Source organism: Curcuma longa, chromosome 7 (genome assembly GCF_044706935.1).
Source record: "Curcuma longa cultivar G26 ecotype Majalengka, Jawa Barat chromosome 7, ITB_CL_G26_1.1, whole genome shotgun sequence".
NCBI classification, from domain to species: Eukaryota; Viridiplantae; Streptophyta; class Magnoliopsida; order Zingiberales; family Zingiberaceae; genus Curcuma; species Curcuma longa.
Genome location: NC_133867.1, coordinates 10,275,080 through 10,290,920, shown reverse-complemented (window position 1 = coordinate 10,290,920; position 15,841 = coordinate 10,275,080). Strand labels below are relative to the sequence as shown.

Here is a 15,841-nt window from a genome sequence, read left to right as displayed (position 1 = left end):
ATAAATAGCCAAATGGTTGTTGGCCCTTGAGCATTTAAACTAGCAATTAAATGCTGCTTGTTCATATCTGAGGCCAACAACAGTTTGGTCATTCAAACAAGCACCAGTTTGAGGTAGAATTTGATAATATTTGTTTTTTTTCAGTTTATTTAAATTTTGTTATAACTTGTCCCATGCATGAGGTGCCTCCATGCAATACAGAAATGGATTACAGATTAAACAAGTGATGTTAATCAACCACTTCACTTCACTCACTCATCTCTGAGGAAGTCATAGAACTCTGATAGGCATTCCTGTGCTTGTTCCACACAAATACATTACATTGATAGGTAGATAAGCACAAGATGCATCTAATAACCTAAGCGAGCGAGCGATCATACACATGATTCGATCTTCTTCTTTGGAACATTGATTGATCGCGACGACGATGGCGCTTCGATCTCACTCGGCATCAAGAGTTTGGGGGGAGAAAGGTGCCTCCTGGCTCTGCGCGAAGCCTGTTTGAATGACATACCGAAGGTCGTCTTCGTAGAGATTTCCAAGCTGAAACACAAATCAAGTTTTTAGCCAGTGAGACTACTCTCCACACACTCGAATTTGTGTTCAGTAATGCATTTCGACTACCTGATTGTCGATGGGAGGTAGTTGCGAGGTCGAAAGCATTTGGATCGACGAGTCCAACTGGTTCTTGGCTGCGTGCAAAGCCATCTGCTGGGCAAATGAGAAAGGTGAGGTTGCTGTGGCAATGGTAGATGAGTGTGATGCATGATCGAATGAAAGAAATTTACTTCTTTTGGGAGGAGAGTCGCCATGTTGAACTCGAGCTGGGGGTTCACGGTGGCCAGCTTCATCGACAAGAACTGAAAGAAACCAGATGAACACGATTTAGAAGGAAGTGTTACAGTTTGCTGAAAAGAAATTTGGACTCTCTTTTATGGTATGGTTCTACCTCGACTTGCCGCTGCAATGACTGCACGTAGTTGATGATCTCATCGAGCATAACAGCCTTGCCTGTTACCTGCAATTCAGAGGCATATTGATTCAAGAGATCGGAGCAAGAAAGCATTGTTGGCAAAATTCTACCTTGTTGCAGCCTGGCACAAGATCTTGCAGCAGCTTCATCCTCTCACTGATCTTTTCTCTCCGGACCTGGTGAAGAAGAAGACAATGGCGAGTTCAGAAATGGGAACGAGAGTTGATCGTGGCAGGAAGATGTGTTTCTTTGCTCACCCTCTCGGCGAGGCTATGGCTGTCGGTGGCTTGCCCTCTTCTTGCCCTGACATGGATGTAGTCCTTGGGCAGCTCCGGAGGCTTGGCATTGCCGTCTTCTGTCGGTTTCTGGCCGTCGTCGCTGCTGTTCTGCTCGGTCTTCGGTTTGCGTCTCTTTGAATCAGGATTATCCTCCTGAAGAAGATGAATGAGTTCTCGATATTAATTTCAATGGCTTACGAAAGATTCGATTTTGGGGACTTACCTTGGGAGGACGATCCATGGCGAGGGAAGATGAAGGCGCCCCTTTTCCTTTGCCCTTCGGAGCTGATTTGCGCTTCCTCCGGTTATTTTCGGCGACAACCGCCGGTAATTTTCCAGACGCCGATGAAGCCTCCGGCGACGGCCACTCTGAGGCCCTGCCGCGACCAAATTTGGGCATTTCCATCACCGTGTCGGAGACTGTTGCCTCCTTCCTGTTGGGCGCCGCCAGAAACTGGCTGCTCGAGACCCTCGACAGCTTGCCGGCCTCCGCGAAACCTAATTGGGCGTGATTCCTGGCGCCGAAGCAGGAGAACCTCGCTCCTGACTCCGCGAACAGCGCGAACTGCGCGTCCGCCGTTGGGCTCGCGAGCATGCCTTGCTGCTGGTGATCCGCGCCGGAAAGGTTGAGCTTTGGGGGAGAATTGAGCGGCGTGCTGTAGTGCGCGCTGTGGTACCGAAGGGGAGGCGTCCCCGGAGTTGCAGATGTTGCCGAGACGGCCGATGAGTTCGCGAATGACGACGCTGTCGTTGCCGGCCGGCGCGTTGGACGACGGCGACGAGACGAGGGAGCTGAGTGCCGACTCGATGTGGGCGTGAGATTCCTGGTGCATCGCATGCTGCCACCCGAGGTTGGCGAAGGAATTCGGCAGCTGGTCGGCGCCGGAGGAGGAGTTCACCTCCGGCGGAAGCCCAGCGTCCGCCGACTGCCGATTCCCGACGAAAAATCGCTCCTTTTCCATTCCCGACATGGAAAACAGCCGCGAGAAGCCAGAAAAAGTGCAAAAGGTGAGATTTTAAAGGGAGGATTCGGAGGAAGAAGAAGAAGGAAGAACGGAGAAGGAGGAAGAGGTAAGAAAGCAGAAGAAACAAAAAAGGGCAGAAAGGTTTGGTTGTTGACCTCGGAGCATATATAGAGAAAGGGAGGAGAGATAGAGCCACCGCAAGAGGGGGTGGGAGGATGCCGGGCTTCAGACGCCAGAGCAGAGGAGGAGGCGTATGTGCCCCTCCACCACCGGTGACCCTTTATGGGGATTAGCTCAGCTTTGGGTAAAGAGAGAAGAAGAAGATGATGAAAAACACAGGGGTAATTTTGAAAGTTAGAGGGGGGAAAAAGAAATATTCTTTAGAGTAAAAATTATTAAAATTATTAAAAGGGAGTTTCATGTTAAAAAAATTAAAATCACAATTTAGTAGTTTTAATTAAAATATTTAAAGCACTCTTTACTTTCACAACAAATGTCACTTTTGCACTAATATAATATTTTTTTTTAAATGACACTCTTATTTCGAAAATACTTTTATTTTTATATTAATTTAATAATTTTAACCAAAACTATTTTAACATACTCAAAAATTTAAATAATTATAGACAAAAACTATTTTAACATGGGTTTATAAATTCCTTAAAGGATTTCCATTGGAAGGAGTGATCTAATTTAAATCGATTAAATATTATTTGAATAATTTTGATCAAAATTATTATAGTTAGAGTTATTTTTTACTATAATGGAAAAGATTTTATTTTGTTATAATATAAAATTTTTAATTAAAACTACTATAATATAGAGCACTTAATTAAAATTATTAGATACATTTTTGATAAAATCTACTCTAATTGAAACATCTTTAATTAAAACTGCTTCAATCTCATATCAATTTTGATGTAAGTGAATTTTTTGTACCTAGATTTTTTATTATTTCAACATTTATATTTGTTACTATGGAAAACCTTCAAAATTAAGATTTTTTTAAAATTATTTCAAGATAAATTTTCAGTTTACTACAGACACTTTTTAACTTTCAACTCTACAAACTCTGAAGTCTAACTTTATTTTCCAATATTTAATATTTTGATTTTAAATTTTCAATATTTAAGATTTTTTTTTCTATTATTCAATGGTTTCAAAAACAAATGGTGACACTTTTATTTATTTTTTTTAAATTGAAAGGTTTTTTATTCAGAAAATATGAAGATTTAAATAATTGAAAATCTGACTAAGATATCACTCATTGGGTCCTGTCAATGTTCATTAATTGACAAGATAATAAAGAATTATTTATTATTGTTATTATTTAGAAAAATGTAAATAAAATATTTTGATTATGTTTTATTTCTTAAGATGAAAGGAAAAAAAATAATAGGTAGAAATATAAAAATTAAAGAATGTTCATCCTCCACCCATCTCCCTCTACTAAAGCTCTTGAAAAATCCGTAGGTGCGATATTACATCTGAAGTTTGAAAAACTTATGATACTAAATTCTCTGTTATACGATTTATCTATCTTTTCTAATTTATCTTATAAAAACTCATGATACTAGATTCTAGAATCACTTTTAATCCGTAGCTATAGGTTGAATGTACCTTTGTTCGTTTCATCATCGTATATCTGTTTAGTTTAAGACATGATTTATGTATTAATTCCCACTAGACTGACTATATTATACCTAGTTTAAACTGTAATTTTTTATTTTACAGATTCAAGTTATCCTAAATAACTATTTAAGAGAATCATCCTTTAGATGATTATTACTTTGATTAAAAACTTATGCATAACAATTCTGATAAGTGTTATAGAGTATACGTCTTTAAAGAGTAATGAATCTTCTGTTGATTACTACTCATCTGTCTTTTTTTAATTTATCTTATAAAAGAGGGGACATAGGAGAAGGTAAAAAGTTTATAAAAGTGAATATTTTATTAGATGAACTTGTTGTTTGATAATGTGGGTAGGGTGATGCTTAGGGAATAAAGAAGGCATTTCCTTTACAAAAAGAGATTAAAGGAGTGTTCCCTTATGGCTAATCAATCATTGCATTCATCAATTATTGTAATTACCTTTATAAATAATCATCTTTAATTACTCTAATGTCGAATGATATATTTAACCATGCAATTTAAAATAGTTTCTATCCAAAACAAATGAATAATTATTTGTCATGATTCATATTCCAAACAACATCATCATAACCCTCTTGATTTAATCTCCATATACCATCAAATAATTAACAACCCATAATGTGTTGCAATCATTAATGGAGGAAGACAAGCAAATTAAATCAAATCCCAAGGTGACTAGTTAATGAGACCACACCTAATAATTTCAGTTTAATTATAATTATATATCTATTTTTTTTCAAAATACCCTTATATTTACTAAAATTAAATATCTTTATTTCCACTATCTATTTCATGAAATTTACTTTTAGTACATCGATCAATTAAGTGTGATAGTAGGGACTAGTAATTAGGTGGACCACATCCTTCATTGTCTAATCAATTATTAGATTTGGTAAATAGATTGCACAACCTTTTTAAGATTTCCACACTTTTGGTATGTGTTTAACCCTCATAGATTTTAGATGAACAAAAAGAGGAAAATCTTAGTTTTGGGGGATTTTTTTCCCTTATTTACCATTAAAAAAACTAGAGTAATTTTATAAAAATTAAGAGGTGAATAGCAAGTTCCACTATTTTCATTTATTATAATGTTGGAGCTCACCTATACTTCGTCTACTCTCAAATTTCGTGTCTAGAGTCTCTGTGTCTTCATTCACCTAACATTCAATCTCCTAATATGCTCGAGCTTTTTTTCTTATCAAGAATTTAACATTCAAACTCCTTAGATATTATCACTAGACTTTCTCTTTATCAAGAATCCAACTTTTAGTCTTCTTGGACTTCATTGTTGTGCATCTAATCACCTAATCTACTAGGACTTTAAATTCTCTTTCATTAAGTTGATAATTTCTACACACTTAACAATCAACATTAGACTCCAACATTTTGTCTTAATTTAAACGCCGTCAATCATCAAAATTAAACTACATGAAATACAACATGTATGTATGGTCATGATTGCACTAATATTAACAACTAATATTAATTTTTTTTTAGTGTATACTTAGATTCAAAGGTTATATATAGATGTAATGAACTTTCACATAATCCTACTTCCTTGACAAGATAGTTAGTTAGATAGATAGATAGGTAGGGAGCAACCCTACTTAATTGACTTCAATCGAGTTGGTTCACATAAATTTCCTATTTTAGTCAATAAATCAAAGTCATAAATTTATAGGACAAAGACAGTAGTTTGTATGCTATCCATTTGATGGCGATATATAAATGTGGTTTTAATATGTAAAGGGTTGCGATCCAGGACACCACTTGACCTTCTAAGGGCATTGCCTCAGTGGGCACAACCTCATTAATGTAACCTAGCTCTTTGATATTATATGCTATTTAGGGCAAGCCCGCGCTCACACTTCTTCTTCTTCTTCTTCTTCTCCTCGTACCAACGAGCGTATCAAATGAAATTACTATCGTAAAAATCCTAGCTATCGCGGGTGTACATGTAAAGATGTTAAAGTACTAGATTATTTTTTTTTCTTTTAATTTAGTAGATAAATAAATGTGTACTTGTCATTTAAAACTAGCTAGGTCAACACTAACTAATTAACTCATTAATGCATGGATTAAGAATAAATTAGTTTGTGGAATGTGTACTTTTGGTCTGCTTAATTAAGGAGCATCTAGTTTAATTGGTTTGTTGGGCAGATAGTTAATTAAGCAAGAAACATAAAATAAAAGAAATACTTTTTAATCAAGAAATAAAATAAGTAATTAAGTGATTAATTAATGGGCACAAGCAGTCAAGATCTAACAACTCCTGCAAATAATATAATTAGCAGCAATTTAGTAGGCCATTGGAATTTGGGAACACAAATTGGTGAAATTATTTATAATATTATATTGCTAATTAAGTAAGAAAATTATGACAAAGTATACAAGTTTTAGTAAATATTTAAGTTGAATTTTATAAAATGATAATCGTAAAGGAACCGTTATTAAGATGGAAGGCCACATACTGCTCGTGGTCAATGATTTTCTGCTTAGAGAAGACATGGATAGAACTTAGAGGAACCAAATTCGAACTCGACGAATTGAGCTAGGAATGAAGAGCCCATAGAGCACCTTTGAGAGCTTGAATGAGTTGCGTGGAGAGGTATTAAAAGCGGATTCAGGATTTTAAATTTAGAAGGGCCAGGTTGATACTTGTTAGGATAACAATCAAAGTCCCACGTTAAAAATATGGAAAAGATCCTAGGATTATAAGATGAAAAATATCTCATTGGTATGAGACCTTTTGGGTAATGCCCAAAAACAAAACCACGAGGATGTGGATCCAAAGTGGATAATATCGTATGGAGATATAATATGAATTTAACAATGGTATCAGAGCGGATCCATGTGATAGAGTTCCTATTAAAGGGTCCATTGGAATAGTTAAAGGGACTCATTGGGATCCGTACCAATAAGAAATCCGTTGGAACCGTTAAGGAGACGAATCCGTTGGAATTTGTACCAATAAAGAGTTTATTGAGACCCTTAAAAGGGAGTTCCCAGTGGTCCTTTGTTTGAGGGGTAGATTGTTAAAATAACAATCAAAATCCCACATTGAAAATATATGAAAAAGATCCTAAAAATATCTCATTGATACGAGATCTTTTGGATAATGCCCAAAAATAAAACCACGAGAACGTAAATCCAAAGTAGACAATATAGGATAACAATCAAAGTCCCATAATTAAAATCTCACATTGAAAATATATGAAAAAGATCCTGAAAAATATCTCATTGGTATGAGATCTTTTAGATAATGCTAAAAAATAAAACCACGAGAACGTAAATCTAAAATAGACAATATCGTATATAGATTCCATCTAGATTTAACAAATACGTCTCCCAATTAGGATTCTAAATTTAAAGGGGCCAAGTTGATACGTCTCCCAACGATACGATGACTTGCTCCATGAAAGCGTCATCGTAGGACAACATGATCCACGACCGGTATCCCAAACTCTTCTAAAGTTTCTTAATCAACGATAATCATGGCTGAGTAGGTCAGTTTTCTGGTTGAATCTATAATTCGTTTTGATGCTGCTTACAAGTACAACACTTTATATACAACTCACTCCATGGATGCAATGAAAGACAAACAGAAAATGAAAGAGTTTATTATCTATAGGTTGTGCCTCACACCCCCACTACGTACGTACATTTGTTAAGCAGCAGAAAATTTGAGACCTTTTATGGGAATCACTCATGCAGCACTCTCAATGCTCATTGGTCGTGCCTCTTGCTCCGGTGCCATAGAACTCGTTTTCTGCAATTACAAAAGGGTATTCAGCTGCAATCAGTTAAATTAATCTACAGCCAAAATGCAATCAGAATATAGTCGGTTTGAGAGGAGTAGAAGCCCTCCTTACATTTGCCTCTATCTGCTCTAGTTTGTTCAGCTTGGCAAAAATGTTGCTATAGAACTTTGCGTCTTTCTTGTTATACTCTCTGACCTTCTCCTTTAAGCGCTTGTACTCTAGCTTCACATCCCTGAGTGCCACAAACGATCACAGGTAATGCCAATGTGCATTGATACAAAGTACTTAATAGATAGATGTAAGAGTGTAGAACCTGTTGTCAGGATCAATTTCAAGGGCTTTTTTAATATCCTGTTCTGCCAAATCCAGATCACAAACATTAATGTATGCTTCTGCCCTCCTGTACAAGGCCTTTACATTTCTGCTATCAAGCTCCAACACCTGATTTTTTGGGGAATCAGTTGACATCAGTTTACAGATTGAAGTTACAATTTGTAGAGGATATAGCTGCCAAGTGTTTAATACTTACCTTTGTGCAAAGCTTCTCTGCCTGTTTGTAGTCCCTCAGCTTCAGCTTGCAGGCGGCGTTGTTCAGGTTGCAGGTTAGTTTCAATGCCTTGGACTGCTTTTTCTCTTCATCACTGAATGAGCTATCGTGCTCGATGAACTTGGCACCCTGCATAATATAGTACCACAACATGTTCAATAAACTTCTGGAGATTAAAAAGATATCTTCCAGTTGTAATGGATAGGTTACCTTTTCATATCTTTTGGAGGCCCTGGCATATTTGCCTAACTTGAACAACGCATTGCCCTCCTCTTTCTTCTTAGCAGCAGCTTCAATTTTCTCCTGAGTGTTGAGATCCCAAGATTCTTTTTCCTGGAGGTAGATAAGTTCCAGATTCACCAAATGTAATTTTTTTTGAAATTAACATTAACAGGCCAAGGATCAATAACTGACCTTCACAAAGGAAACTAACTCAATTTCGTAATAGACAGTTGAATTGGGAGGAACCACGGCAAGTTCCTGTTTTGATTCCACAGAACCGAATGCATGCTGGGGGGGAATTGTGACAAATGCAACCTCCCCTTTCTTCATCGACATCACAGCTGCGTCTAATCCTTCAATTACTTGTTCTGCATATCATGGAAAGTATCAAAACTATTAACACGGTTCAAAAACTAACAATATTTTAGATGCGAACACGAATTACCTTCATCAGTCTTGAACTCGAATGGTTCATCACCTTCATGTCCCTTCTTCACAAAAATAATTCCATCTTCGAGCTTTCCAATCAGCTTTACTGAAACAGATCGAAATAGGATATTAAGCAGCATAATTATAAAAGATCAATACAAGCAGGACATAGCATTATAATCAAAACAATACCTTTGACGACGGCACCATCGTTGGGACGCTCATAGCCTTCCCCTTCTTTTAGAATCTTCTTAATGATCGTCTTATCATCACCAATTTCTGTCACAGTTTTCCAAGACACCAATTCCAGGTCAATGTGAAGAGTTGAATTTGGAGGAACAGCTGCTTCATCACCAGATGCTTGCTTTCCCGTTTCACCAAATGCATCTGTTTTATAAGATTCAAAAGAGAGTTAGCATCTCCAAAAAAAAAAAAAACTTAAACTGTTCCTGGTTTCGATTCTCACATTGTGGTTTAACTGTTAGTAGAACTTTTTCGCCCTTCTTCATCGTCTTCACGGCTTTTGAGAACGCAGGACAGAAGAATCCTGGTCCAAAAAATACAGTTCAGGGAAAAAAAATTACATAATGGTTCCGATAAATCATGTTATCGTCAACTTTGCACAAACACTAACCATCTTTCACAGTGAACTCTACGCCATCTGATTTTGAAACTACAGTTCCATCTTCAAGCCTTGCCTCGTATTTTACTGCACAAAAATAAAAGTATTATGATCAGAGACCCATCCAAGAAAATACAACACAAATGGGAGCTTCAGGAAAACGCATTTATACCTAGAACTTCATCTCGGTCTTTGGGATTCTCCCATTTCTCCCCTTCAACCAATATTTTCTTGAAAAGTCCGCCGTCTTTGCAGATATCTTTGACGCTGGTCCAGGAAAGCAATTCAACATCGAATTGAAGAGTGGCATTGGGAGGAATGGTGGGAGGGGATCCCGTTGCACCATAAGCCAATTCCGGCGGGATGGTGAAGATAGCATTCTCACCCTTCTTCATTGTCTTGATACCTTGATCCCATCCCTTGATCACCTCCCCTGTAACAAATAACTGTGAGAGAAATAGCCAAATTGATCTCCTCTTAACTCGCACTTCAAAATCAGGACCAACAACATCACAGTAATCCTATATTGCTTCTCGATTCAGCCAGAATCTACAATATATGTAAAATACAATTCCAGTTTGATTTACCCAACAGCGAGAAAGAGACAAAGAGAACACACCTTTGCCAAGGTTGAACTTGAAAGGATCTCCGCGATCACGGCTGGAATCGAACTTAGTCCCGTCGAGCAACGTTCCAGTGTAATGCACTGCGACATAGATCAAACTCTCAGCCCTTAACCCATCAAGAAGCCATAAAACTCTCATTCGACCACAGACTAAAACTTTTCTCGACTTACCTTCGACCTCATCGCCAGTCTCGGGATGATCCCACCCCTCCCCCTCCTTGACGAGCTTCTTCTTGAGTCCCTGCTTCCCGATCTCCTTCTCCTCGCCCACCTTCATCACTCGTCCTCCGATCTCCTCCTCAGGCATCTGATCCACGGGGTCCTCGTCCATCATCTCCTCGCCAGCCGGAATATCGAAGTCCTCATCCATCTCCGCCGGGGAAGAAGTCGAATCCTACGAACGAAGAATGCGTAAACGTAAAGATGCACGCAAAGCGTCCGAGAGCAAACGAGATTTGGATCGCGATGCCGGAAGAGGCAGCAGCGGAGGCCTTAAATAGAGCGGGAGCGGATCTCTGGAGAGTTCGGCGAATATCGCGATAGAAGCGGGGAAGGAGGAGCCTGCAAAATAATTAAATAATTGTTGGAAAAATGAAAAATAAAAGATGGTTCTAGCGCGAACTGGTGGCTTCGCTTATTTGACACGTGTTGGGAGGAAATGGAACTGTGGGTTATTGTTCTAGAGAGTTCTCTCATAATTAAGCTGATAATTAAAATTGAAATAGGATTAGATTTTTTTAACAGAATTAAGAGTAAAATAAAATTCTTTAACAGCTGAAGCAAATAAGGTAAGATAAAATTTTTAAACAATTTAAAAATGATGAATTTCTTTATTCTCATTGAATTTTTAAATTATGCATCATAATTTATTTATTTTTTTTATAATTCAGGTCTTCAAATTTCATCCAACTTATAATTTATATATACTGATCTCTAGAATATTTATAAAAGATTCAAATTTTGATCCAATTTTTTTTTGATATCCTAATGTTTTAATGTTTTTTTTAAAAAAATCCTCACTATTTATCTCTCATTTCTCTAAGAATAATATTTTTTTCCTTTTTTTCCTTTGTTTTCATATTATTATTTTTTGGGAAAAACATAAAAATTATCTTTTATTTTTATTATTGCCAAAAGAACCTCTCATATTAAAAATATGTTGCTTAATTCTAATTTTTATACTAAATATACCCTTAATTTAATATTATTATAATAATGTTGGCTAACTCACTACAATACGTATAGTAATTTTTATCAAAACTCTCGTATCACGTAATATAATAATTTCAATCAAAACTACTACCACGTATATGTAGGGATCTATATGCGCGAAAAACTGATTAAACCGCATATATGCAGCAGAAAACAGGATCCCTCCAGAAGATCCATGCGAAAAACATACTCGTTTGACGATTCTACCTATTAGAATCGAGATTACCTTTGATGCGTGTCCTTCGCAATCCTGACAACAACTCTTTGCCTTCAAGATCGGCGGATCTCAGCACGATCAGTGTGTTCGCGCCTCCACGGTATCCACACAAACACTGAGATGGAGAAGAATCAAACTGTGGTACTAGCCACAAGGGGAGGTTCGGCCAAAGGTGGAAGAGAAGAAGAAAGGGAGAGCAAGAGCATCTAACAACCCCTTCATCAAGAGCCTCTCACCCCTTTTTATATCCCACCATGAGATATGAAGGATGAAGGGTTTTCTTGACTTTTAGTGATCTACGAAATTAATATTTTATTAATTTCCATGCATCTCATGCATGAAGATCTTTCTGATGCATGATAATCTTTCTCTTCTTTTAAGGAAGATCATGCAACTTTTTAATGATCATGCATCTTATGCATGATAATCTTTGATGAATTCGAATTTGGCTTGTGTGACTTGAGTCCAACTCGAGTCTCACACAATCTGAGTTGATGAGTCCAACTTGAGTGAATTGACACTAATGGCTAATTTTAACAGTATAATGGTTATGATAAATGACGCAGTCAAGATTTTAACTGCTCTAATTTCAATTGTCAAGTTATGTTGGACTCTAGACTGCATTGAGCTGGATTAATTGGATTGCACTGTAAAATAATATATTCGTTCCAATTACAAATGCACTATAAAATAATATATTGATTTCAATTGCTGAGCTGTATTGGATTGGAGCTCAGTACAGTTCAGCCCTAGCTACGCCATTGGTTATGGTTGAAGTTATTATAACATATAGTATTTTTGGTAAAATTATTAGAAGCAATTTTGGTTAATCTATTTCATGTTATATATATTAGTTTTGTAAAATTATTATAATAGTGTTAAAGTAATTTTGATTAAATTATTACAATAATTGTGTCACATTATAGGATGAGAAATTTTTTTAATAATAATTAAAATAAAGGAGACTCTTTTAATATTCAACCTATTTTTAATGTATCTTCATAGTTCATAATGAAGATTCATATATCTTGATCAACTATAAGAGCATCCGCAATGCGCGTTAATCGTGCGTTAATAGGGTGATGTGGAAGAAAGAGGAAAGGACGTGGAAGAGTGAGAGAGGAGAGAGATATTTAACACGTTCAGAACATTGAACGTGTTAATCGGGACAGTGGATGGGTCCCACGTAGTGCGCGATTGAATTTTTACACGGGGATCGATCAGTTAATCGACCACATGTGGTGGTGGTCGACCACTACCATGTGGTCGACCAGTGGTCGACCACTACCATGTGGTCGACTAGTGGTCGACCACCAAAGTGACGTGGGCGTTATAACGCCACATCCATTGCAGTTGCTCTAAGAGAATGGTGGATAGATGTCGGCCTATAAAAAAAACATTCTTGTAATTAATAACAAAAAACAATCAAACTCATTGGTTGCCTAGAGTGCGTATGTGTGAATCAATTGATCGTGTCAAGCATTTACACAAAGGAAATATAGAATAAAATAGTAAAGAATGAAAACAATGTTGACAAGATAGATGTGATACGATTGTTAGAACATGTGCATACGATTGTTAGGACATGTGCAAATTGAAAAAGGAAAGAGCTGAATAATTTTGATCGCTTTGTCATTTAGATGCACAATAAAAATCTTGAAATGAAGTCAACGAAATAAAATATGACACTAATAAATTTATTTTACTTAGTTCACCACTTGACAAGGCTACTACATCTAAGATCTAGTCCTAACGACTACCACTACTAATCTTTCTCTTTTTGGATATCTTTCGGAGACAGAGAAACATCTTAAAAATTTATGATTACATACAATACAAGTAAATGTAAAAGATAAAAGCAAATACAATGAAAATAAACTATATACATGAATTTTGCTTTGAGCTCTTTCTTGTTTATTGGAATTTGCCTCTTATTGATTCGGAAATGTACTAACACTTCGCTTTAGAATCTCTAAGAATCGACATCGAAAATCTCCTCGTGACCCTTCTTTTTCAACCTCAAGTTGAGACTGATTTTCGCCTATCAATCGACTGATCCACTGTAAATTTAAACATTGCTCTAACTCATTAGCTCAATGGTTTCATCTAGCTCAGCATCAGCCAACTATTTCCTAGTCAGTTGAGTCATGTAGTTGAGTTCTAAACTCTTTGTTGCTCGAACAATGACATCAATTGATTGATCATAATCATTCGAGTTTTGAAGCTTCTGTATATTGCTATAATGTCTATCAGTCAACTAATTAAACTTATCAGACAATTGTTATTGCAACAACATTGTAACAAAAATACTATAGTAGAATGTTATTTACGGTCACTGTAGCAATATTATAGCAGTTTTGTAACAGTTATATTTTTGGAAGTTTTGGATTTTTTGCATGCATTAGTGGATTGATACACTCTATCAATCAACTAGTACTTTTATTTTAACTTTATCAAAGTTAAATTCTCATTTTGTTTGGTATCCAATTGACTTCAATATACCAAGACTTTTTTTCGCTTAACATCCAATCAACTTTACCCCTGTCAAGATTTTTCGTTGCCTAACACTTTATCAATCTTAACTTACTGAGACTTTATCGTTGTTTAGGTATCTAATCAACCTTGACATGCCGAGACTTCATATATTATGCCAATTTTGTTGGTGCAAGAAGCACCAGATGATCGAACCTTAGTTTTAATAATGATACTAGGTTCAAGTTAAGTGTGTTATTAGACTGATGTATTTGATCTAGTGTGCAAATAACACAGGTAAAGTCCTAGTTGAGACTAGGCAAAGGACAAAGTCACAGTTGGAGGCTAGGCAAGGACAAGTCCTGATCTGGAGGATCAGGCGAAAGTCTTGGCGAGTCAAGAGCATCAGGTGCAAGCCCATGCAGTGTCAGAGGACCGAGAAGCATGGCCAAATCCAGTTGAGTACGATCATGAGACCAGAGGATTGGTGAAGACTGGACGATCTGGAGGACCAAGTCGCAGTAGCAAATCCTGGAGTTAAGGACAAAGCCGAGTAGAAAAGTCCAACAAGTCTAGAGGACTTGGTTGACAATCAGGTAAACTCTCCCAAGAGGAGTGGGTCAGGACGCGTTCTCGAAGAGGAACGTTAAGCGTCGGTCTAACCGAAGGTTTCACCAGAAACCTAAAGTTAAGATCAAGAGACAGTTCTAAGAACTGACTCTCCACCTGTTCTTTATTTGTTTTGGAGCTAACTTGTAATGCAGATTGGAGAGGTGAAATAGTTGACTCCGGGCAAAATTATTCAAAGTTCGGATGTTCAAGTCGACCGGAATAGACATTCCAGTCGACCTAAGTTTGGATAAGTGCAGTGGAAGTTGAAGTATATCAAAACCCTCCACGTCAGCTTGCAGTCGATCGAAATGGTGAGTCCAGTCGATCGGAGTGCCGAGTCTATCGCAGAGAAAGTGGATCGAAAATCCAAGTGGAGTTGACCTGAGATATACTCCAGTCGACCGGAGGGTCCTATAAAAGAAACGCCGATCAGAGGCTCGTGACAACAATTCTTACACTTCCATGATCAAGCCCTGACGAGCTGACGACGTCCTGAGCAAGCAGAAGCAATCAACAAGACGTTGTAACGTCGGATTCACGCCTAATCGAGGATCAAGAAGCTTCGACATTTAGGTAACAGACTTTAATTGTTGAATTTGTAAATCCGATAAAAGTTTTTATCGCGATATTTTTGTAATCAATACAAACTTGTTTCCGTAAGGAAACAAGTTCATTAGTGAATTACCCGTCGGAAACGATCACAAACCGTGGATCTTGGAGTAGCAGCCTTCGGATGTGAACAAAGTAAAAAAATTTGTGTCTTGCCTATTCTTATTTTTCTAAGTCTTCTGCAATCACATTTTTCTAAGTCTTCCGCTATCGCATACTCTGATTTTCGCAATCGAACGCACAAGTTTTAGAAAATCGAGAAAAACGCTTAAGCGCTATTCACTCCCTCCAATCCTACAAATTCTTGTTGGATTTTTGACTGCTAAGTGTCCAGTCAACCGTGACTCATTTAGACTTTCTTCTTATGCCAACTTTATGTTGGATTTTTGATCGTCAAATGTTTGATTAATCATGATTCACTTAGATTTTTTCACTGTCAAATATCCGATCAACCTTAACCTACTTTACTCTTCATCAACCAACTAACATATTGATCGACTGTCAAGTAACCGATCAATCTCGAGTCGATCTCAACCTACTTGATATCTCACTCAATCAACTAACATATCAATCAAACATTACAATTTTAATTTAAGCTAAATCAAACTTGATCAATCTTTGACTAGAGATCGATTGCTCCA

At 37.1% G+C, this 15,841-nt stretch overlaps 2 protein-coding genes across 2 annotated transcripts; both read right to left on the bottom strand.

The window, feature by feature from the left end:
- Positions 1 to 174: 174 nt before the first annotated feature.
- Positions 175 to 2,488, bottom strand: LOC141831860 (transcription factor bHLH78-like). Its single transcript, XM_074719272.1, is given in 8 exon segments — positions 175 to 543; positions 625 to 708; positions 789 to 860; positions 950 to 1,018; positions 1,084 to 1,149; positions 1,231 to 1,404; positions 1,475 to 1,940; positions 1,942 to 2,488. Coding segments are annotated over 8 exon segments (1,314 nt in total). The 5' UTR covers positions 2,223 to 2,488; the 3' UTR covers positions 175 to 441.
- A 4,905-nt stretch (positions 2,489 to 7,393) lies between these two features.
- On the bottom strand, positions 7,394 to 10,525 carry LOC141831663 (70 kDa peptidyl-prolyl isomerase-like). The gene is made up of 13 exons (XM_074719072.1): positions 10,250 to 10,525; positions 10,073 to 10,159; positions 9,626 to 9,886; positions 9,466 to 9,540; positions 9,298 to 9,378; positions 9,024 to 9,218; positions 8,848 to 8,937; positions 8,595 to 8,770; positions 8,391 to 8,513; positions 8,163 to 8,309; positions 7,947 to 8,074; positions 7,745 to 7,865; positions 7,394 to 7,641 (listed from the first exon to the last, which is right to left on the bottom strand). The coding sequence occupies exons 1-13, from the start codon at positions 10,446 to 10,448 to the stop codon at positions 7,579 to 7,581; spliced, it is 1,746 nt and encodes a 581-aa protein (XP_074575173.1). The 5' UTR covers positions 10,449 to 10,525; the 3' UTR covers positions 7,394 to 7,578.
- Positions 10,526 to 15,841: the final 5,316 nt, after the last annotated feature.